This window comes from Tasmannia lanceolata, unplaced genomic scaffold (genome assembly GCF_043159265.1).
Source record: "Tasmannia lanceolata isolate RefF3 unplaced genomic scaffold, GAP_Taslan_0.1 ptg000012l, whole genome shotgun sequence".
In the NCBI taxonomy this organism is placed as follows: Eukaryota; Viridiplantae; Streptophyta; class Magnoliopsida; order Canellales; family Winteraceae; genus Tasmannia; species Tasmannia lanceolata.
Window position 1 is genome coordinate 42,816,290 of NW_027518689.1, and position 25,538 is coordinate 42,841,827.

Here is a 25,538-nt window from a genome sequence, read left to right on the forward strand (position 1 = left end):
AGAGGTCAAAATTCGGTACTTGGAGTGCCTCCCTATTGAAGCAGCGGACGAACACCTTGAGAGGTTCATTATCCTCCTGCCGCAAAGCCATCAAGGATGCTGTCGTTTTCCTTGGCCTGCGGCTGCTCATAAAGTGACGGACCAGGTCGTCGCCGAAGTCTTCGAAGTTGCTGACGGAGTTTGGTTTGATTCTGGAGTACCAGTCCCGGGCCGCACCAGTCAGTGTGACCGGGAACGCCCTGCAGAGGAAGCCATCGGATGCGCCGTGGAGGAGCATCATCGCTCTGAATGTCTCTAAGTGGTCCACTGGATCAGTGGTTCCATCATATTGGGGGATGGTAGGCATCATAAACCCTCTGGGTGCTGGGGCACTCATGACATCGTCGGTAAACGGCGTTCTGTTTGAGAACGCCTGCACAGTAGGCCGGCTTTGATCTCTTGCCAGTTCTTCTATGCGGTGGTCCATTTCTTCCATCCTTTGAAGCATCGGATCAGCTCTGCGGTCCGGCTGGTCCGGTGATCTGTTTCTCTCCACTGACGTGCTCTCCGCAGAGCCGGACTGACTTTCCAGACTCTTTTGACGAGGCCGGAACTTCTCTTGGTATGTGCGGTTTTCACGAGCTCGGGGCCTTCGCGGAGAATGGGATCGCGACCTTCGGCGGTGGTGAGGCTCCGTATGCGCATGCCTGGCCCCAGAGTGATGAACTTGCCTTGAGTGGGGGGTCTGGTCTTCATTGTGGCGTGCTGCCTCTCTGTGAATATTCGACCTTTCCTGTACAGGTCGTGAAGCTTCTGGAGGAGGTTGGGGAGGCGCTTGAAGTAGCTGCTGATATTGACCGACCAGAGCCGTCATCTGCTGGAAAAGAGCTTGAATTTGATCCGGAGTAGGAATAGGGTTGAGATGTTCTGAACGAGCCGAGCTCTGTTCAGCTGTAGCAGAGGCTGCCACCATCAGCGAGGCGATTCGCTCACTCCGGGCCCTGCGAGGTAGCGCGCCTTGAGCCGTCCATGCGGTTGGTACTCGCGCACTCTTGCGCCCTGCCATTTTTTAAAGGGATTTGAACAGCTTTTGGTTCTGGGGTCCCACGGATGGCGCCAATCTGTTAGACCGAAAATCGGTAACAGGTACGACAATGACGTAAGAGCTGAGCTGGATGACCCGAGGAGCTGAGTCCTGAGGAATCGAAGTGAGGGAGCTGAGTTCAGCGAGTTTGAAATGAAGGAACTGTGTTCTGCACAGAAGCAGACGAGGTCAGAAGACCAACCCGGGTGTTACTCCGGACAGGCCCTTCGACACTCAAGTCAGTATATGAGCAGGAGTGCAGAGCTAGTTTAAGAGTTTTGGGTGGAGATGAGGTTTTTCATTACCCTTGGTTTGAGCTTTGAACTCCCTTTTATAGAGGAAAACGTGGTGACGTGGGATGACCTGTGCGAGGACAGGTGGCGGCCTGCTATAGGCTGGAGTTCACCTACTCCCAAGACAAGTGGTGGGACAGGTGGCGGCCTGCTATAGGCTGGAGTTCACCTACTCCCAGGACAGGTGGTGGGACAGGTAGCGGCCTGCTAGAGGCTGGAGTTCACCTACTCCCAGGACAGGTGGTGGCCTGTGATAGGCTTGAGTTTTTGCACCCCATCAGTTGGGATGACCTGTGCGAGGACAGGTGGCGGCCTGCTATAGGCTGGAGTTCACCTACTCCCAGGACAGGTGGTGGGACAGGTGGCGGCCTGCTAAAGGCTGGAGTTCACCTACTCCCAGGACAGGTGGCGGGACAGGTGGCGGCCTGCTGGAGTTCACCTACTCCCAGGACAAGTGGTGGGACAGGTGGCAGCTAGAGGCTGGACTTCACCTACTCCCAGGACAGGTGGTGGCCTGTGATAGGCTTGAGTTTTTGCACCCCATCACTTTCCTTGTAGGATTAATTGGGGGAGGTTTGGGTGTGAACCTTATCTCATTTTCACCCTAGTTTAGTAAGGGGTTTATGTTGTCGTGGGGATTTCCTTATTTAAATAGGAAATAGAGAAAGAGGAAGTTGTACGATGTTGGAAAATCGTGTAAAAGGCATGGTATTTTAACCTAAGCTATCATAAGCTATATTAGGTATTGTTATACCTTAGGCAGAGTGAGAGTAGAAGATCGAGAGAGATTGAACTAGTGGGGAAGTAAAAGTGATTTGGCTTGGACTTTAGGTGCTCTTGGATTTTATCTTCCAGGTTATGAGGGTTGAGTGTGTGAGGGTTGTATTAAAAGATTCACGAATATCTTATTACAATATCTTATGCTTGTTGGTCATAGTAGTAGATAGTTTAATTTTCACTATTGTCAAATAATTTTAACTAGTGTATTTATCTTGTGGAGGAATGCTAGCGTCAAGCGGTAATGTGTTAGAGCTTGAAATCACGCGCTTTCCTGTTGGTTTTCAAAAAGCAGATTTGGCAATGCTTTTATCGACTTTCTTGGGGTCTCATTAAATGCGGAAAAGACTTCGCATAGCTAATGTTACCTTCTTACAGTCGAAGCTCTCGGAAGCTCTCAACCTTGCAAATTCTGTCGCAGAACAGTGAGATGATATGGGCAGCGAGTTTGCTGGGGAGGAGATGTAGGTTTATGTTTTACTTTGGCTTTTATGTATATATTTTTAGTCTTCTTCTCTATAACTTCTTACAAGAAGATGCTTCCTTATGATGGTTTTGGCCCTTTCGGAAGGAGAAAGGTTTCTTTAAGGTCCCAAGCTTTAGAAGAGAAAAGGAAATTGGATCTTAAAAGCCATAAAAATACATGCATCGTATCTGGTTGAGGATTTGCCAAAACAGGGCCAGATCCACCATGTCCGAGCGTAATTGTAATTGCATTACAAAGTTACTGGCTGTGTCTTTATAGAATTTAAATGCATCAGCACGCGGTGATCCAAAAGCTTAAGCTGTTGGAGAAAGGTGTTATTTATCTTTTATACTTTAATACTCCCCCGCACGTGTGGCCCACTTGGCAAACACGTGGCACATGTGGTCTCACTTTGGGCCAACAATCGCATGTGAATTTTTTGCTATCCGGGAGGTTTGAAATCGAGACCTTTGGCTCTGATACCATGATAACTTACCAACTTCTCCAAAAGCTTAAACTGTTGGAGAAAAGTGTTATTTATCTTTTATACTTTGACACGCGGCAATTCCCAAATCATCTGCGTAGGGGTCCCCACCAAACCCCAGCTTACTGCTTATCTATAAAAACAAAAATATCGATTTGGGTCTCAATCGGCTGTCACAATCTCAAACGAAAGAAGCCGAAATGTAATTTTGAGTCTGATAATAGGTTTGGGGCTCACAATCAATTGTCACGGTCTCATACAAACAGGCAGGGGCCTAAGAGATTTTCATCCTCCCTCCTACGCTCTCAAATTTATAAATCTCGCGAACGTCTATCACAATCGGCCTTATAAATATTCCATGAAATAAATTTTCAAGGATGCCAAATATGGACTTAGCCATAGCCCATCTCTTTGACGGTAATCACTAAAGCAACACGTGGCGAGCAATGTATGTATTTTTGGTGATTTTATAAGATAGCCTGGCATATGGATAAGTGTAAATACATGGTCACAAAAAGTAAAGTGGGCCCATTGCCTAGATGATCTAAGCCGTTCATTTGTTGATCCCCAAGTGGTTAGGCCATGCCTAAAAAAGAAATTCTCCATAGAATTCTCATCACCCTCCAATATATTGGGGTAAAATGGACGGTTTGGAAAGTATTTAAAAAAAAAAAAACGACTGTATGGAAATCTCCTCAAATTGAATAGTTGAGATCATATTGACCTAGCTAAGGCAGGGACCACCAAATAAATGGTTTAGATATTCCACGTGGGCCGTGAAAAAAGGGACGGGAAAAATTCGAGTTTAATATGGCATTGGTTCAAAAAACGTAGTAAAAAAACGGAAACACAAAAAAAAAGCATTTAAAATTTTGTCATTTACAACATATAGTGAGGGGGGGGGGGTAAAGTTGGAAACTTGGGCAAAAAATGCAATTAATACGTCTAATACTTGTTTTAAACGTGTTTAAAACATTTTCCACTATAAAACGAACTTTTTTTTTTTCACTTTGTTTGGATACGTGGGTTTTAGAATCAATGTTTTAGTTTGAAAGTGGTGTGAAATTTTATATTTTACAATCCAATATCCTAGATTTTAACTAAGAAATCTCTCTCCCATCTTGAGATTTCTAAAACCTGAAAACACGGGACAATCTCCTACTCTTGCTCGATGGGAAGAAGAGTGAGAAATTAGAAAACGACCGCTGGTCTCCTTCTTCTTTTGTCTCCCATCCAGGATTTTGAGTAAATCCAATATTCCAAAATGTTTGTAGATCGTCGTGTTTTCAGGTTAGATTTTAAAAACATGGTTTTCTTATTTAAAATCCATGATCGAAGCGAAACTAATTGGACATAGCATTGATACGGCTTTCAAACTAAAACTTGGATTCTAAAATCCAACTATCCAAACAGCCCCTAAAAAGTTCTAAAAAGAGTATTAAGGGAAATGATTTAAGCGCTCCAATCTTTTGATAAAAAGGCGCTTTTGTCTATAGTATTTAAAAGGCATTAAGAGCTTTTTGAGCATCGTAATATTCTTCTGACAATCCTTTAAATACTACGTGACGGGACAAACAAGGGAGCGCATGTTTATCAAAAAAATTGATGGGATGTTTATAAAAAAAATTGGAGGGCTAAAATCATTTCCAAGTGTTAAACATTGAATAATGATATGGGGACGACTAATAGCCTCTTTTATACCGTTTTTTTTTTTTGGTGGCTTTTGAAAGAAGGAATAGGAAGGGTTTGGGGACATACCAATCTTTCTCCGGAAGCTTTCGTTCTTTTTCTTTTTTCTTTTCTTGTCTCTCTCTCTCTCTCTCTCTCGATCTTCATCCCCCTTTCTCATTTCTGGTTTCTAATTTCCGAAGCATGGAACCTGGAGAATGTTCTGGAACAAAGGTGGACGAAGAAACCTGGGCCAGACTCGGTATGTTCTTCCCTCTGCTTCTCTTCTCATTCTCCATCATTCCTTTCTTTATAAATTTCATGATTGATTTTCCCCAAATGTTGTTTGCTTATTTTTTTATTTTTTGGTCGTTTGTTCTCTAGGTTTAGGATCTTTACCTAAATGCCATTTTAAAGAAGCATAGAAATCACGATTCTCGGCAGTCTCTCTCCATTTTTGCGCCCTAATCTTAGACAAACAAAAGCCATAAAGAATAACACTACAACCAACAATCGATAATCGATAATCAAATCAAAGGAAAAGCATTGAATAGAACAAATACCGTAGCTAGCAATCTCATTTTTGATATCCGATATGGTTTATGTAGTTGGTGAATCTCTTGGGCCCTAACCTCCTACTATTAACCTGAGAAATAGCACACGTGGAATCTCTCTGTCTCTACCCATAGTGTTTTGAATCAACAACAGACAATAAGTGCCTTTCCTATGGACGTTTCATTCTGTCCCCGCTAATGAAAGGTCAAGCAGATATGATAGGTATCGCTATGCGAAGGGCTTTACTTGGAGAAATAGAAGGAACATGTATCACACATGCAAAATCTGATAAGATACCTCATGAATATTCTACGATAGTCGATAAGTGCCTACCCAGGTGTTCCAAATGTAAATGTATATCCTTCAATAGCACTCAAATTTTTGCCTCTAGACTTCACCATATCGATGGGAGTTCGGACCATAGTAAGGAAAAACAATAGAGGCGAGCTCACCCCTAAGCATACATCCAATCCCAGCAGGACCTGGTTACCTCTAGAACCACGATCAAAATTCAGCTTTATAGGATTTGGCAGCAACTGAATCCATTTGGGAAATTTTATGGCACTTATAATTTCAGAAGTTTGATCCTTCATTTCGTACATATGACATCCTCTTTTTTATGCATATAAACTGCATATTGTTTCCATTTTTTGTAACCATTTACATCTTGCTTTGATTTGGAACCTCTTTATTATGGGCACCTTGTTAGCATTATGACTGGAATGCTATCTTGTTTGTTGCAAATCCTTTAATTCTTAAATATGGTGCCCTCTTTTTTTAATTTTTTTTAATTTTTTTTGTATATAAAGCTGCAAAGGGATATGAGGATATTGTTTCCATTTTTTTAGCCATTTCTATCTTGCTCGGTTTTGGATGCTCTTTATTGGGAGCACCTTTTTAGTATTACACCTTTTTTGTATTATGATTGGAGGATTATCGTGTTTGTTGCAGTTCCATCTGACTCAAGATATTCAGATGTCGAGATCAAGTCGAATGAGATGATAATATGTTCTGAGATCACGCGCTCTTCACCTGAAAAGCATAAATGGTGCAAAATAACAAGGAATGAAGATCTTATTTCAGCCACAATTCAAAACCTAAGGTTTTTGTTCTGTATCTTTGAATTGTTTTTTCAGTTCTCCATCCTAATCTCACAATCCCAAAATTTGAACTTGTTATTTCTTTCACGCCCAGACTTTTGATAATGAGCTCTTCTGTAATCAATAACAACCAAATTATAATTAATAGCAAGTTCCATTGTCTGCTAAAAAAAGGCCACTAGCCATAAGATGAATACTTTGCAACATAATTTGATGTAAGAAAGCTATCCTAGCCGTTTTTTTATTATTTAACCTGTGTCATTAGATTTGCTCCTTGTGAACGCGAGAGAGAACAAATAAACTGATGGGATCCATACTGTCAATGATCTCCCAGCAGATTTTGCCAGCACTCTAGACATATATTACCTTATATTTATCACACATCTATACAATTAAGAGTGACGCTAGCCAATACATCCATGTGGAAAAAAACACAATGTGATTCCATTTGAGGGCTTCTACTTCTTTAGGAACAACAATGGTTTTCTCAAGACGATTGGAGGAGGAAAAATATCTTGCCATGTTCATTGTGAGACACCCTAGTATCTTTGGCTAGGCTTAGATGATGTTAGTATACTACCATTACCATCAACTTTTGGTTTTATGGGGGCAAAACATGATCACCATGTATCAAAAGGGCTGTTTATGAATTGAAATCAAAATTGCATTCCTAGACAGGTCTGGTTGGTGGGTATATATGCCATCTTAGTGTACAAGATTTAACATGAACTACTTGTATTTATGTTCTTTATTTTTTTTTCTTTTCTTTTTTTCTGTTTTCGTAAACATCTGAAGCACTTTCAACCAATTATGCCCTACTTACTGTTTTATTTGCATCACCTTGATTAGAGTTGGTAATGAACGACACAAAAGTTTCTTTAACTATGTGGTGTGTGAGCTCTCTAGGTGCTTCACCCATCCTTTAATATTTTTAATATGTGGTCTTTTGCGTTTTCTCCCCTCTCTCTATTCTCTCTCCTTTGGCTTAGTTATTGGTGCCTCGTTATGGTAATATCCCATGTCTTGATTTTCATGTTCTTTTTCTTGTTTTTTCCTATTTTTTGTTCCCATATGTGTGGCATCCATGTGTACTTTATTCAGTTTGGATCATTCCCTCACCTTCATCTGTTATTATAATTTTAAGTCAAAAGCCTCATATTTTTTTTTGGTTTCATTGCTTTTCTTCTCTGCTTATTGGAGTGCCCCTCTATTTCATTGTGTATCTACATATTTTCTTTTGTTATTTTTCACCTCCATTTCTTGTTCCATCCTTTTGTGTGTTTTGTGGCTTCCATTTCTTGTTCCATCCCTTTGTGAGTCTTGTGGATTCGCCAAAGTTTTTACTCTTTTTTTTTGAACGGTTAGTTTTTACTCTCTCTCTCTCAACAATTATGCACTTGAACTTCCACATTTATGTGGATCTTTCGCAATACTCCACTTGAAACTAATCACTATTCATCTGAAGATTGGCGGGTTACATGGGACGATCCCACTTGTTGTTGGCACATTATGAGAAGGCTTCTCTAACACCTCAGTGGAAACCACATTCAACTTGCTAAACAACACATTCTCCATCTTAGCCAATATGCTATTCTTAGAGCCATTGAGCTTCTCATAAAAAGACACTACCTTAGAAACGACGACGTTCCTATCAGTAGTTCTCGTCTCATTGATAAGAAAAGAGTGGGTTCCGTTCACCCTTCTTTGTGCACTTGCTATATTGTGAAAATAGGTTTTGTTATTATTCCTTTCTTTCAATCACTTGGACCTGAACATTGTTTCCATCATAATTATTCCTGTAAAATTAACCGGTTATACTCTTACATTTGCAGTGAAGCTCCTCCGTTGAATGCTCTTAAGATTCACTAATACTGTCAAGAGCAGTTTCCAAAAGTATCGCTTTACTATTGGCACCCAAATCCTCATTCACCCAACTTTTTAGGCTAACTTTTGTTTTTTGAAAATTTAAGATGATTTTTTTATTGAAATTCTGATGTCTCGACCTCCAGGCGATCTGCTTGACTTAGGGCAAGTCTAACAGAAGTTAGTGGGAACTGATGTCAACATTGATTTAGGGAACTGCATTCATCTCTGAGGCACAGTAACTTTTTAGCCTAACTTTAACATGCCTTAGCTTCTGGCTGACCTATTCTCTGCATAACGAAATCCCCTAGCCTCCTTCCACCAGAGCTTCAACTTAGCCTTACTCATAGATATTACAACCTAGCTAACTCAAATCTTAAAGGTGAATGTCCCCAACAACCCTCCATAGAGTCATAAAAGGCCAGATTATGATCAGAAACTGTTTTGTTTCTGATGAGACATCTGTCCTGACAACTCTTGGTTAAACCCTCTCCCAAGTTTACCTAGCTATTGAGGGAGGCAAATCCAATAACGAGTTTCTCCTCCAACAAACCAAGGGTCGGGTCATCTGTCTCGGATGTCACAGAGCTCCACCAAATAGCACAGCCCTTCGCGCACTTGAAGATGGCTCATACACAGCAGAAAAAAGCCTAGAGCCCTTTTATCCCCCAAACTCCTCAGTCTAACCGAAACAAAGAAGATAACAATCACTTCTTCCTCCATCCTGGACTTACCCATATTCCAGATCACTAGAATCCCTCCCAACGCTCCAGCAGTATCCAGTGAAGAAAATCTGACATCTGAATAGTACCCCAACTCTAAGATCTATTACCGAAAAACCTGTTATCTTAGTCCCTTAAAGGGAAAAATAGAAGGTCTATTTTTTCTAGAAACTTCCTTTGTGTGTGCCTTCCCAGAGTCTGACCCCTAATATTCCAAGTCAAGGTCATAATAAAACGGACTCTAAAGAAGATTTCGCCCCCCAAAACTCCAGCAACTTCTAGACCTCCAATTAGAACCTGACTTTGCTGCTCCACCCTCATACTTTACATTAAATTCTAACTTGGCCAATTCCATACTGGCACGCCCACCCAATCTGCTGCTAGGATTTCCTTATCATTGACTTCTCTTCCGGTCTCGCCATTCCACTGTATTAAAATAAGCCATCGCTTGCTCTTCCAATCCTGCAAAAGTAAGGCTTGAATCCTTAGACATAAGCAACATATTTTCTTCAACAAGGACCTTGATTTTCTCATACTTAGCACCAACTTGAGCACTTAAAGGCTTTTCGGCGGGTTCCCAATCAGTGGGAACATCCACTCTTTCTTCCATAAAAATGGTGGAAGCTCTATCCAACTCCTGCTGTACCTCACCTCCCTTAGAACACCTAGACTTACTTCCTTTTTCCTATTTTCCTTGCCATCAAAACTCACAATTTCTGTTCTCTTGACTGTTTCTCTGTCATTGCACAACCAACCACATGAACCAGTTGACTAAATTGTAATCCAGGTTCAGGAGAAGACGAAACTTCCAAGGCATTTATCAGAGGAACACCATGATGAGTGTCCTTCCTGAACAGTGGCAGAGAATTGCAAGAATCAACCCTGTAGCCTCTAGCAGATTCATGGAAAATAAATGGAGTAATTGAAGGAAAATTAGGAGAGGGTGTACTTCAGGAGCAAACATCTAGCACATCAATGGGCATATCTTTGAGAGGAGAGTCCAAAAGAGCATAGAGCTCACCGTTCGCCAAGCCATCTGTAGCCACAACCAAATCCAGAATCACGTTTGTGCAAAAGGATTCCTCTTGCAGTGAGCCCCTGCTGCCCACTAGAAACCTCCTCCAATGGACCACCGATCGCCAACTGCTGTGTGCTAGAACATCAAAGACCGAGACCGGGTGTAATCTCATGGTTCCAATGTATGTTACTCCTGCTGTCTGACTCCCTTAGGCTCTGTTTGGTTGCCTCATGCTCGGCATCCTCAAGGATGTCCCAAGTAGAAAAATGCTTTTTTGGTGCTGCTAAAAAAAAAAAAAAAGCGCTTTTCTGGTGTTTGGTAGCCAATTTAGCACCACAATCCCTAGAGATTACTAGACAAGATTCAAAGCTAATTAATGCTTGTCTGGTGACGTAGTACACATGTTCCCTACTTATACCTTCCATGCCATCCTCCTTAAAAAAGGAAAAATTCCTCAAGTAGAATTTGCTTTTTCTCTCTCCTCTTGCTATATATGGGTAATGACACCCCCTCCCATTACTTTTGCTAGATTGGCAGCCAAACACTACTTATCACTATTCTACCAGGTAAATCCTAGGTAGATAAGACATTATAAATGTTTGTCTCCTCCCTATTGACTACTTATACCACTAAGCTACAAGGTAACTATCTGCATCCAAACGGAGCCTTAGGTGAGGACTCACAAATAGAAATCCACTGGTTAAACAAGGAGCCCCAAGGCTAGAAATCTCTCTTGGATCACTAGCATCACTAGAGGATTTTGAAGCATCAACGCCGTCCACCCTAACGAATGATAGCACCACCTCTAGGTGAGGAGAAGGCAGAACTAAAATAACTTCGCCCAGGCCTTAGGCTGTCCTAGGCTTCCTGAAACAATCCGGGCAAGAGGAAGAAAGCCCCTGCTTGGCAAGTATCTAGCCAAAAACATCTGCTAACTCACCAACAGCATGACTCGTCCTCACGAGCTCTGGCGAGATACAAGTCTCACTCATCAACCCATTGACCCATTTGTATGGGTACATTTGTACTTGATTATTATTGAGCACTCAATCTCTATCATGCTTCTCCAAGAATCAAACATCGTAAAAATACATGAAGTTCGTTGCCCTCTCTTTCTTATTATTAATGTTTTTGCTCGAATTACGTTTGTACCTGATTATTATGGAGCACTCGATATCTATCATGCTTCTCGAAGAATCAAACATCGTAAAAATACATGAAGTTCGTTGCCCTCTCTTTCTTATTATTATTAATGTTTTTGCTCGAATTTTATTGAGCTGCTTAATGGGATATGATACCCCCCTCTGACTGTCGTAATCAAACAACCCTTGTCCTTAATACAGACTTATTAGTTGGCTGTTAATATTCCCAATGAGTTGTCCAAAGAAATGAACATTTATTAAATTAATAAAGGGTTGTATGGTGCTAAAACAAGGGGGTGTATATTTCATCTTCCTCATTTTGTCATGCATTTTTTTTTTCTGGATCTTGCAATAATCAACTTAGGATCATTTTAACAGCTAAAAAAGTTGGTAGCCATTTACCATTCAAAAAAAGAAGAAGTTTGTAGCCATTTATTTTATTTGTTGCGTGTAGAAGATTCACATGTTTTTCTTCTTCTTACATTTAAATGATATAGTTCAAGTACAATACTTGTGGATGAAACTGTTATTGGGAAAGAAGAATCTACAGCAATCAAATGTGGAAGTGAAGTTATTTCAGGTTCGAAAGAAGAAGGTCAGCAAATATTCTCATTGATTACATATTTTTTTGGGCAATGTTTGCATGCTAATACATGGTTTTGATAATTGAGTCATCTGATTGAGTTTATTGGAAGTTATATTGTTGCACACGTCCCTTTTAACCTTTTATTTTTTCTCTATACAAGTACCCGTGTGTTTCTGTTTGATCTTCAAGACAGCCTCATTGGTTGGTTCCTACATCAAAATTATGTTAAATTTGGTATCGCAGTTGCAATTTTAAAAAATCTATCCAGATCTTTGGTTTTGTTTTCAATTCAATGGCTGACAAGTGGGGTTTCTATCTCTACCTTCTTTGATATGAGATGTCATGTATACTTAGTTCCAATTTAATATTTCTTTTACCTTGTTTTTAAATTGGGTCCACTAATTGATGGTTCCATGTGAGCAACATAATGTACCTCCATGAAATTCATTTGTAACATTTGGTAATTTTCAGATGACCTAGAATGTCTACGCTTTCCTTGTGGCATTTTGGATATTTTATATTTATATTCATGTGCATAATTTATTTATGGGAATCATTTTAATACTTTTTGTGATGGTTGTTGTTGTTAACTAACCAACTTCTCCAAAACCTTAAGCTGTTAGAGAAAGGTGTTATTTATCTTTTATACTTTGACACTCCCCCGCACATGTGCCCAAACACGTGGCACATGTAGTCCAACTTTGGGCCGACCATTGCATGTGGATTTTTTGCTATCCGGGAGGTTTGAACTCAAGACCTTTGGTTTTGATACCATGTTAACTTACCAACTTCTCCAAAAGCTTAAGCTGTTGGAGAAAGGCATTATTTATTTTTTATACTTTAGTAGTTGTATTCATTTCTTTTGCATGAAAGATCAATTCACTTCTCGCATCACATGGCCACCACAATTGAGACTATCAGTTGTTTCTACTTTCCACTCAAATGTTGACATTAGTGATATCTGTTATGACCATGGTTTGAAATTTCGACCGAAATCCGAAATTTCGGACGGAAATTTCCGATTTTGGTTGAGACCGACACCGAAACGAAATTTCGGAAATTTCATCGAAATTTTGGAAAAAATATTAATTTTTTATTCCCTTACCAAATTTCAGCCGAAATTACCAAAATGTCAGCCGAAATTTCGGTCCCAAAAAACGACATTTTGCCTCTTTACTGAATTTTAGGATTTCTGCTGAAATTTCAGTTTCGGCTAGGTCCGAAATTTATGCCGAAACCGAAATTTCAAACCATGGTTATGACAACCTTTGGGTGACCATTTTGGCTTGTTGAATGATATCTTTTATTGTCTGGCCGTGAGCAACATTACACTGACCTGTGAGTTAGTCTTTGTCAATGCTATCTTTTTTTTTTAATGGTTCAATGCTATCTTATTGTACACAATTTTCTTTGTTGTATTGTTCTTCGTTTTTGAACCTGTTTGCCTTGACACATGGTCCTCCTAGTTCTAGGTACATACATTGCACTGAGGTTTTTTGGATGAATTTGGTATTAGGAAAAGCTAGTACATCTTTTTCTTCTAGTTGCGATGTTTGCAAATTGACATGCTAAAGGCCTGATAAAATTTTACAAAAAATTACAAACCAGTTTTCTTTAAATGCTTCCAGGATGCTTGCGCTATAATTTCGAAGTAATGCCAATTCCAAAACTCTCGAAGAATCAAATAAAGGTGAAGCCTTTAGTTAATCCTATTGATTATCTGGCCTTAATACCTTCATTGGGACGTAATAATTTTGTTTATTTTATTTTCCAGATAACTTTAGATGTTGAGCATACTAAATGTAGCATTTGCTTAAACATATGGCATGACGTTGTAACTGTTGCCCCATGTCTTCACAACTTCTGGTATTTCTTTACAATATATTGATTTTTTCTTATAAAGCATTTTATGTAGTGGTTTGTTGCGTACATAAACCTTCCGTTTGTTCTTTCTAGCAACGGATGCTTCTCAGAGTGGTTGAGAAGGTCTCAAGAGAAAGGTCAAAGTGTTCTTTGTCCTCAATGTCGAGCAAGCATACAGTCTGTTGCAAGAAACCATTTCTTGCATAACATTGAGGAGGTAATTCTTACGATGTCTTGAATTGTGTAACTTCAACTTAATGTTGTCCGACACCATAATGTTTTTTAAATGATATATTTTCTCTCTTCTTGAATTTCTAAAAGGCACATGCAATGCACAGACATTATGAGTATGGGTTCGCACAATAAGACTTTATAGTGGACCCATCTGCAGTGCATGAGTACATTTGCAACAGGGTACTCTCTATTGACTAATTTATGGCATGACCTTGTGCAACAAATGTATCATGTGGGTCCAATTTATGTCATGGCCCATGTGCAATGAGTTAGCACAATTTTTGCAGCAGATGCACACATTTTGGTTATTTTACAGTTGTGAGCACTTACAATCCGTGAAAACAATGTGTTTAATAACTACAAACTATGTGGCTAATTTTCGATAGAGCTCAGTTTAGCTCTACCACCAGCTCCTTAGCACACCCTTTCAACATGGTTTTAAATTTCGGCCGAAATTCCCGAAATTTCGGAGATCGGTCTGGGCCGACACCGAAAAGTACATTGATTCGGTGTTGGTCAAGATTTTGGCCAAAATTTTCGAAATTTTGGTGAAATTCCGGCTAAATTTGAAATTTGATTTAAAAAAAAAAAAAAAATTCTTCTTTTTTTCCGAAATTTTGGATGAATTTTTTTTCAACTTTTTTCTGAAAATTTGGCTATAATTTTGGAAAAAAGGTGGATTTTTTTTAAAAACTTGAAATTTGTTTTTTTTTTCCTACTTTCGGCCGAAACCGAAATTTTACTTAATTTCGGCTGAAACTTTCAGTTTCGGTTGTGGCCGAAACCGACATTTAAATCCTTGGCTTTCAAATGATGAAAGTTTCTGTTTCTGTTTTTTTTTTTTTTTTTTTTTGAATGGCTTTCACATGATGCAAGTTATTGAAGGGAAGTCCTCTTGGCTTACGAGACCACCTTATGGACCATCCATATGACATGCTTTTATGGTAGGAGACCACCTTATGAACCATCGACTTGACATGCTTTTATGATGTTATGAAATATGACATTAATTATAAGACACTATTCAGAATCTATTATTATCCTTTTTTATATTTCATTTGATTAAAATACAGTCCGTTTGATATTAAATGGCCAAACATCCTTAGCTTTTATGGATAAAATCATAAGATTTCTTTCATGACAATGGTTTCAAAAAATACAAACTGCTCCAATGTATTCATTTTATTCTAAGTATATGATATTGCTTGATGCCAGCATCCATAGCAGGGTTACCAAAGAAACCAAACACTTTTGTTTGTGCTTATTCTAGCATTTCCTGAGGTTGTGGATGTTGGCTCCCTTAACATGATCAGATGGTTGCAATCCAACGTATATCCACAGTAGTTTGTTAACACTATTGAAGAGGTGTTCGATTGCATTAGGGGTCACCGGATATCTCTCCAGCACACATTAATCAGCCAATTCCGATGTTGATTCGTTTGCTCGCAGTGGAGTTCCTATAACCTCCTTAGTCATTGGGCATTTTATCAGTTTGATGATGTTTTGAGAAGTTGCTATTTTAGTTTTCTGTCATTTTTCTTGTTCTTGACCATCTCGGTCATGAGTCTTTTGTAGCTCCTAATGCTGTTTAATTAAATCTCTTTATGATTAAAAATAATTAGCAAAAGCTTGGATTAATTATTTGCCTTGCATCTTTAATTTTACTTGGCATGGCTCCTTGAGAAATGTTTTGAATTAAATAGATTTTTGCCGTTGAGTTGCCAACAACTATGTTTAATGGCCATAGCAACCGAACGTTGCAAATTGGGCTATTGTGTAATAACAGCCCCCCCTAAGTCTCGAGAGGAGAAAACCTCCGCCAGTGTTTCTCAGTTCCCTGACTTTCTTATTGAAATTGCAGTTTTATATTGTATTTGAGCTTCCTCATGACAAATAATTTTAACGCCTTTCTTTATTTTATTTGGAAGTCCCATGATGAACTAGGCAATAACTTGTTATTATCTAATGTTTTTGCATTCAATGCAACTCACTCTAATTTTCATTTTCCCTGCGATCACGTCTTTTGTAGGTTATACTGCAAACCGATTCTTCACTAAAGCGTTCTGATGACGAATTGACTCTTTTAGATACATATGCATCAATACAATCAAATCTTGTGAGTAAACTATTCCTTTTTATAGTTGAAATAACTTTATTTCTTTATTGAAGTAACAACAATAGAACTTAAGATAGCGACTGACAAACATCAATGAAAGGGGGTATTCTTGGTTGGTGATTATGATTGGGTGGTGTCTTTATTAAGGTTCAATTTCTAGCAGGAGCTTATAATAAGTTGAGTACAAGTAAGATTGGATCTTGCTAGTTTATGGAGAAAATCAATGAAAATGCCAATCGTTTGAAGCCCGCGTAGTCGCATTTCTACATTGGATGTGTTCAATGTGAAGAAGACTGTATTATGATGATTCTTCGGATGATGCAGCAAGCCCAAACATGAGAATGAGTTTTCTTTCAATTGGGACTACTGTTGTAGGCCAGTTTGCACATGGTTAAAATGGAAAGATGGACGGAGTGAAGAAGTTCAAGGCATGGTTTCAAATCTCCCCGAAATGTTTCCATTTCTATCCCCACCGAAACAAAATCTACATGATTTCCTTTCACACCATTATTTCCCCAAAATTTTGACCGAAATTCCCAAAAAATTTGATCGAAATTCCCAAAATTCGATTGAAATGGTTCGAATGACAAAAAAATGGAAAGATATTATTTGCATTTGCATTTCATTTCATTAATGTAGAGAATGATATTTGGCAGGCAACATCATTGAACTGCATGGCAAAGTAATCGTATCTTATGCATGGGTTGTCAGATCAGCATAGGACCAATAAAACCGCGTAACTCTATGTGCTATTGAGGGGTCCTTAGAAGAAAGACTGGTCATGTACTTTCTTATATTTTACATTGTACTTCTTTATTGACTTTATTGTTCCAAACATGCGCGACAACATATGTCAGTAGGTGTCCGATGTGATTAAGCCATTATGGATGATTGTGTTGCTCATGTGATGGTTTTTAAGTATGTATTGGTGTTTTTTCTAACATTTCCCAAAGCTTCATCTTAAAATTTCCACTGAAACCGAAATATTTCCCTTTCCGTGCCGACTGAAACCAAAACCGAAATTTAAAACCTTAGTTTAAGGGACGACTGCTATAGAGGCTTCATTAGAGCACTTTTATGACGTTTAGTGGACATTTGCTTTTTATCAAACAACTTATATGCATGCTTGTACATACATCCATATGACATAGGATATTTGTTTCTTTTAAGTCAGTATTTCAGTTGGGATATTTTAGTCTATCGTCTTTTCACTTAAAGTTTGGATGGTTTATATTAGGTCTAATTAGGGGCCATGGTTTTAAATTTCGGCTGAAACGAAACGGCTGAAATATTTCGGTTTCGGCCAAGGCCGAAACGAAATTCACATGAAGTCGTTTATTTACAAGATTTCGGTGAAATTTTGGTTGAAATTTTATTTTTAGCCTTTTTTTCAAAATTTCCACCAAAATAGCCAAAATTTCAACCGAAATTTACACCGAAATTTTAGACATTTTGGTTGAAATAAAAAAAAAAAAACCGAAATCATTAACATATTATTACATGATTTTGGCCGAAATTTCGGCCGAAACCAAAATATTTTGGTTTCAGTGGTGCCCGAAACCGACACCGAAACTGAAATTTAAAACCTCGTTTGGGGCGGAGATATGTTTTGCAATACAAACTTTTTGTTTGCTTAATATATGGATCATTTGGCATACTTGATACACGGCATGCGGAAGGATTACCTGTTTTTTTTTATTATTGAAGTTTGATTACAAGAACAATTGGGTTTTAGTCCATGATTATTTTTATTGAAGTTTGAATACAAGAAAGATTGGTTTCATCTTCCAAAACCCTTCGGACTGAATATGAGTGATTCTTGGTGTGCTTTTTGCAACATAGAATCGGATCCTTGTGTTTTCTTCTTGTTTCTTTGGTTTTCTCTACTTGCAACTACATGAAATTGTTACCCAATCAGAGGGGGTGGGATTATCACTAGGGGCCAAAATTCAACCCTTTCAGTAGCTTTTTTATGTTTCTTTTTCAGAGCCTTTTGTTGGTTTATGAGACAACATTATTCCCCTACGATCAAGTTTTTAAATTTCGGTTTTGGTCATTAGCGAAATCAAATTTTTTTTATTTCGGTCGAAATCTAATCGAATCATAGAAACATTTCGGTACGAAATCACGGCCGAAATGATTGTTCTTTTAATTTTTTGTTTTTTTACAGATATCTTATTGGAATCTCTTGCTGCTTCTCTTTTCTGTGAGTGAAGTTGATTTTTGTCAGGGTTTCTATCGAAATGTCTTTGTTTTTTATCTGAAAAAGTTGCATGTTTCGCATATTTCGACTGAAACATTATTGAAATCCCGAAATTTCGAACGAGATCTTGTAATTTTCCAAATCCAAGTGTTTTTCCATTTCGGTAGCAGTCGAAATCGAAATATTTTGGCTAAAACGAAATGCTTTGGCCTAAATTTTAAAAGGTGTTAAGATTTAAATTTCGGTTTCCGTCAATAGCGAAACCGAAAACATTTCAGTTTCGGTACGAAATTTCGGCCGGAATGAAAATCACGGAAACATTTCTGTATGAAATCACTCCCGAAATTGTTTTTCTTTTAACTTTTTGTATTTTTTTAGTAATATCTTAAAGAATCTCGTGATTCTTCTCTTTTCTGCGAGTGAAGTTAATTTTTTATCATGGTTTTTTTTTTTCAAATGTATTTGTTTATCTGAAAGTTGCATGTTTCGCATATTTCGACCGAAACATTAATGAAATTCCGAAATTTCGGGCGGAATCTTTTATTTTTCCGAATACAAGTGGATTTCGTTTGGGTATAAGCCGGAATCGAAATATTTCGGCCGAAATGTTTAAATTCTGAAAATTTGGACGGAATCTTACATTTTTCCGAATCCATGTGGATTTCGTTGTGGTATAAGCCGAAATTGAAATATGTTTCGGCCGTAATTTAAAACCATGCTTACACTCGAGACAACTCACACTTGTGTTGATACGAAACTATTCTTATTTAGACGTCCACAATAGTTTATAAAGAAAACACATAAATGAGACTGCAACAAGGGAAAATCTTGTCACTTTAGACACTATAATATAACATTCAAATTAAAATTTAGTGATGAGAACTTCTACTTTCTCTATATTCTCAAAATTTCCACAACACTTCTTTCTTTTCCATTCATTCATTATGAATTTCTTTCTCTTTTTTTTGAACGGTATTCATTCATTATGAATTTTCTCATAAAGTTCTACTTTGTTTTACCATTACCTTTATCTAGTTGTTGAATTATGCTTGTTCATGATCGCAAATGCATGGAAGAATTCTTATGATTCTAGTTTTGGTCTATGCTGTCAGTATCCTCATGCTAATGGATTGACAGTTTGGAATTATGCTTGTACATGATTGCAAATGCATCGAAACATTCTTATGATTCTGGTTATGGTTTATTCTGTCAGTACCTTCATGCTAATGGATTGACAGTTTGGTGTTTTCTGTTTCTTGTTTAATTTTTAATTTTTTTTGGTAGCAAAAATTGTGAAATTTCACTTTACATTCCATGCTTATAACTTGTGTTAGATCATCGGGTCTGGGAACAGTCGAAAAAGGCCATTCTCCCCTTCCAGTGATGAAAGCTATGGTGCAGATCTTTCATGCCCTCAATGTGGTAATATTATTTTTATGGAGAATTTTTATTTCCACTAAATTTTGATGGAATACTTGTTTCAATTTATTTGCTTTTTCTTGTGGAAGGCTGTACAATAGAGGTTTTATCAGTTTTTGTCCTCTCTTTCTGAACTTTACAAGCTAGTTGTATTGTGACTAAAAGTCTTAAGACTAGCTGGAATTTTATTGTTATATCACAATCGAGCATGAATTTTACAATATGGTTGTTGTGAAAACTTAAATAGGTAGCTACAAATTACTCATAATTTACTTAATATTCACATTTTATTGTTTTGTATCTTTTTCTTAATATCATTACTTTTGAAGCTTCTGAAGTTTCAAGTTTTACCATTCTAAACCTTCCAACATCCTAGCCTTTCTTAGAGCTTCATTATGATTTATATCCATGGCTCTAAATGTCAGCTGATATCGATATGTTTTATGAAACATTTGATTTGTTTCAATTTCTGTCCCCAACGAAACGAAATCTTTCGGTCGACATGTTTAGATTTCGTAATGTTTCAGTCATGTCGACCAAATCACTACTCTATATTATCGTAATTTTTTCTTGCTTAGTGATTATTTTATTTCTTTTGCTTGTTTCTTCAATTATGGTGCAAATACATCAACATGCATCGACTAATTGTTGATTTGATGTATTTGCACATTTATTAGTGCATGTACTTTTATTTTTCATGGATTTAAAAATTAGGAAAAAGAATATTTTTAAATAAAAACTAATCATATATGTGTATTAGCTTCTAATTTTACTATACGTGAGTTCTTGGTTTATCTACTGATCGCCAGAGTCAGATTTTTATTTCAAAATTAATTATTTAATTTATTTTTTGTTAGAAAATCTTTTAAAAATAGGGAAAAACTATATTTCTGAAACTTATGTATGATCGCTTCTATTTTTTTGCATGCAAATTATTCTTGTCCTATCTACCTATTAATGGGCTTGAATTTTTTCATTTAAAAAATTAGTTATTTTATTTATTTTTCTTAGTAAATCTTTTAAATTTTTGTCATTATAATCTAATACTTGATTGTATTGTACTGTAAGATGTATGTTTATGTCCATGTAGATGCCTAAGGGCATAGTGGTCATTTGTAATGTTCTCGAGTGAGGGGGAGCACTCTCCAACTCACTTTCTTCTCCTCCATTCTTCTTCTCTAACCTAGTATGAGAACCCTAGGGTTTTGATCCCCTAGGGACCACCATCGCCACCCCTTTTCTCCTCCTCCTCCCTCCATTTTTTTTCTTTTTCCCTCCTCCATCTCCTCCCCTACCATCCACCCCACTCCCCCATCTTCTTCCTATCCTCCATCTCCCTCCCCGCAACCCGCCTGACCCCATCTCCTCCCTGATCCCATTTTCCTACCGCCTGACCCCACCTCCCTCCCTCTACCCCATCCCCCCGACTCCCGCCCCTAGGCCCCCTCTGTCCGCCCACCCATCCCGCCCCCGCCTCGACTCCACCCGGCCCCGTCCTGCCCCGCCCGACCCCACCGGCCCAGCCCAACCTCTCTCTCTCTCTCTCTCCACCCACTTCCCCCCTCTAAGTCTTTCTTCTCCACCCCCTTCGCCCCTATTTCCAGCCCTCTCCTCATTTATTCCTCTTTGCAACCCTTTATTTTCTCTTTTTTAAACCCTAATCTTCGTGTCTTCACTTCTACCCTATCCCCTCATGACTTAAAGTTCTTTACCCCATCTTCTACTCATTCAGCGGCTCCGACTCCTTGTCCTTCTCTTTTTTTGTCTTAGAGGCCATCTCATGCCTGCTTCCTATATTTTTTTCTCCTCGGCGCCGCGGTCTCATCTCTTGGATCCTCTCATAGCCCTTCCCTCTTCTTGTTTGCAGTTTTTGTGGTTAGGCCTATTATTTTCTTCTTCTCCACATGGATTCCCACATCATTGGGGATCCCTCTCTTGGACAGCCTTCTGTGGCTCCTGTCCCTCCTCCTCCTCCATGCTCTTCTTCCTATAGTCACTCTTCTTCGGTGGATGGTTCATTCCCACCCATGACCACAGCCAAACTAGACGGGTCCAATTACTTGAATTGGAAAGTTGCTATGGAGACATACCTCATTGCTTGGTGGAAGGTCTCTCTTACCCGCCGTGATCCTCCTGCTACCACTGATCCCACTTAAGAGAAGTAGGAACATGATGATGCCCTTATTCGTACTCTCCTTTGGCAGATTATGACCACTCAGATTGCCGGTACCATGATGCACCTTTCGACTTCCCGACAGATTTGGGATCATACTGCAGTTCTTTATTTTGAGGTGGGCAACCTCGCCCGCATATGTGCCACCTATTCACAGTGGATGCATCTTCAGCATAGTGACACTCCTCTCTTCACCTATTATAGTCATTTTGTTTCTCATTGTCAGCAGCTGGATGTTCTCATGCCCCTCACGACTGATCTGACTACGGCCGCCCAGCAGCAGGACTAGCTTCGTGTTGTTCACTTCCTCGAGATCTTGGGCCTTTAGTTCTTGCATCTCTGCCAACAGATTTTTGGATCCGGCGTCATGCCTTCACTTCAGGAGGTATATTTGCGTGCCCAGCAGTGCCTTATTGGTTATTCTCTGCCGGCTACCTCTGTTGATGGCACTGCTACAATTACCTATGGAGCGGGTGATTGTGCTACCCTTGGTGGTGGTACCTTTGGTCGTGGTCGTTGATGTGATTCTGGCCGTGGTAGTCGTGGTGCTGGCCGCGACTTTGCTGCCGGACTTGGTGGCCGCCCTCGTCTCTATTGTTCTCACTGTCGGCGGGAGGGACATTATCTTGAGACATGCTGTGTTATGCACCCTGAGCTGCGCCCTTCCCCTGAGTCCTTGGCCTCTTCTTCTCAGCCCAGCCCCGCCACCACTGCTGATGGGGTCCTCTCTCGCGCGGACTATGATGAGTTCCAACGCCTCAGGTTGACCAGCCACCCCTCCGAATGCCGGTTTTGCCTAACTAGGTAGCTCCCCTGCCTCTCTTCTTACTAGCTCCGGGATCATTGATTCCGGAGCCTCCAATCATATGGCAGGTACTTCTCCCTCCCTTAGTTGATTCCGTCCTCTTTCTTATCAGTCTATTACCGTTGCTGATGGGAGCTATCCTCCTATCTCTGGTATTGGGAGCATCTCCCCTTGCCCTGGCCTCACATTGTCCTCCGTTTTATGTGTTCCCAAGTCTCCATTTAGCTCACTTTCAGTCAGTCAGCTTACTAATCGTCTTCACTGCTCTGTCTCATTTTATCTATCTTATTGTTTGTTTCAGGATCTCTCGACTGGGCGGAAGATTGGTTCGGGCTGTGAGGTGGATGGGCTTTATCGTCTAGAATGTGGCCCTTCCCATGCCATTTTGCAAAGCTCCTTCGACGCCATTCAGTGGCACTGTCGCCTTGGTCATCCTTGCCTCGAGCGTTTACGGCGAACATCTATTGTTTCTTCTCCTGTCAGCCATTTCAGTGCGAGGCCTGTGAACTTGGAAAACACCATCGTGTGTCATTTCCTCCTAGGCTTGTTAGTCGGGCCTCGCACCCATTTGATTTAGTGCACTCAAATGTATGGGGTCCCGTGCGGACTACCTCTATTTTTGGATATTGATATTTTGTTGTCTTTATTGATATTTTTCTTGCATGATTTGACTTTATTTACTTATGGATCGGTATGAGGTTTTCTTTGCTTTTTGTACTTTTCGTGCCGAGGTTACAAATCAATTTGATTGTACGCTCAAATGTTTGCGCACTGATAATGCGAGAGAGTATTTCTCCAAATCTAATGGTTTTGATGACTTCCTTTCTACTCGTGGTATTCCCCACCAATCTTCCTGTGCTCACACTTCCCAGCAAAATGGTGTAACTGAACGAAAAATGAGATCTTTATTGGATGGCGCCCACACTCTTCTTATACAAATGCGGATCCCCAAGAGTTATTGGGGTGAGGCTATCCTCACTGCCTGCTACCTCGCCAATTGGCTTCCTTCCTCGGTCCTTGGTGGTTCATCACCTTTTGCTATGTTACGTCCTCATCATGACCCTTTCCCTCTCACTCCTCGGATCTTTGGTTGTGTGTGCTTTGCCCACAACCTTGGTCCTGGCCTCGATAAGTTGGATCCTCAAGCTGAACGATGTATATTTTTGGGTTATTCACGAACCCAGAAAGGTTATCGTTGATACAACCCTCGCTTGCGTCAGTCCTTTGTCTCAGCCGACATCACCTTTTTTGAGTCCGAGTCTTACTTTATCACTTCCTAGTTCCGACCTTCCTCTCCCTGTTCCCATCCTTCCCGACCCTGTAGTCGCTCCCTCTCCGTCTCCTCCCTTACCAGTACATGAGATTGTTTCTGTTTGCGATTCTTCCTTACAGGTACCTGCGGCTCCTCCTCTACCTATTACGAAGACCTATCAGCGTAGGCTAAAATCTGCAGCTCATCTGCCTGTGCCTGCGCCATCTCCATCTCAGCATTAGATCACGACCACCACTTTAGAGGTACCTATAGATTCTCCCATTGCCTCTCGTACTCTCTCTCGTATCACTGCTCATCCTAACTCTTTTGTTCTTTCATATAATTCTCTCACCCCTGTTTTTTATAGTTTTGTGTCTTATCCTCTGTCTCTTTGCCGTAGTCATTGCGATTGGCTCTTGATCACCCAGGGTGGCGGGCGGCTATGGATCTTGAGATGGAGGCCCTTCAAGCCAATCAGACATGGGATTTGGTCCCTCTTCCTCCTGATGCTCGTCCTGTTGGCTGCCGTTGGGTTTATACAGTCAAACACTTACCTGATGGGTTGCCAAAGGTTATACTCAAACCTTTGGAGTGGATTATGGTGAGACGTTCTCTCCGGTTGCGAAAATCCCATCTGTTCGTGTTCTCCTCTCCCTTGCTGTCAAACAAGGGTGGCCTCTACACTACTTAGATGTCAAGAATGCCTTCCTTTATGGAGGAGGTGTACATGGAGCAATATCCTGGCTATGTTGCTGAGGGGGAGATGTCCTCCTCCGTATGTCGATCGAAGAAATCCATCTACGGCCTGAAGCAGTCCGCTAGAGTATGGTTTGGAAGGTTTAGTGATGCTATCATGCGCTTTGGCATGAAGCAATGTGCAGTTGATTACTCTGTCTTCAGCCATTAGTCTGTAGCTGGTTGTGTGCTATTGATAGTCTACGTTGATGACATTATCATTATTACTAGTGATTTAGTGGGGATCCAAAAGTTGAAGACCTTGCAAAAAAGAATTTTCTACCAAAGATTTGGGCCGTCTTAGGTACTTCCTTAGCATTGAGGTAGCGTATTCCACCAGGGGTATCTCCCTCTCACAGAGGAAATATGTCTTGGACATACTTGAGGAGACATGTTATCTTGGAGTAAAACCTGCCTCAGTTCCCATGGACCCGTATGTGAGACTACTTCCCAAAGAGGGAGACTTATTAGATGACCCTGGTAGATACAGGAGATTGGTTGGCAAGCTTATATATCTCACAGTCACTCGCCCATACATCTCCTTTGTTGTTGGCGCTGTCAGCCAATATATGAGCTCACCTCGTACTTCACACTGGGCAGATGTGCTTCAAATTCTTCGAGAATTGAAAAGTGCTATAGGGAGAGGGTGGTTTAAGAAGTGGGGGCATCGGAAGATAGAAGGGTACACAGATGCAGATTATGCAAGATCTCCAACTGACAGAAGATCTACCACAGGATATTGCACCGTTGTTGGAGGTAACCTTGTGTCATGGCGAAGTAAGAAGCAGGATGTTATATCTAAATCCAGTGCAGAGGCCGATTATAGAGCTATGGCGCGCACAAGTGGAGAGCTCATTTGGTTACGCTCTCTTTTGTCAGAGATCGGTTTTTCCTTCTCAGTTATATTGTGACAACAAGGCTGCGATCCACATTGCCACAAATCCGGTATTCCATTAGAGAACCAAACACATTGAGGCAGATTGCCATAGGGGTGTTCATTA

The 25,538-nt window shown here is 39.9% G+C and overlaps 1 protein-coding gene across 1 annotated transcript in view; it reads left to right on the plus strand.

Annotated features, from left to right (window-relative positions):
• Nucleotides 1–4,797: 4,797 nt before the first annotated feature.
• The window catches only part of LOC143888295 (RING/U-box superfamily protein), a 54,096-nt gene continuing 33,355 nt past the window's right edge, over nucleotides 4,798–25,538 (plus strand). The window contains exons 1-8 of the mRNA XM_077392670.1: nucleotides 4,798–5,013; nucleotides 6,258–6,408; nucleotides 11,649–11,746; nucleotides 13,366–13,427; nucleotides 13,512–13,603; nucleotides 13,694–13,817; nucleotides 15,864–15,950; nucleotides 19,488–19,575. Of these exons, the coding sequence (XP_077248785.1) occupies nucleotides 4,956–5,013; nucleotides 6,258–6,408; nucleotides 11,649–11,746; nucleotides 13,366–13,427; nucleotides 13,512–13,603; nucleotides 13,694–13,817; nucleotides 15,864–15,950; nucleotides 19,488–19,575 (760 nt within the window). The 5' untranslated portion in view covers nucleotides 4,798–4,955. The remainder of the gene's footprint in view (nucleotides 5,014–6,257; nucleotides 6,409–11,648; nucleotides 11,747–13,365; nucleotides 13,428–13,511; nucleotides 13,604–13,693; nucleotides 13,818–15,863; nucleotides 15,951–19,487; nucleotides 19,576–25,538) is intronic.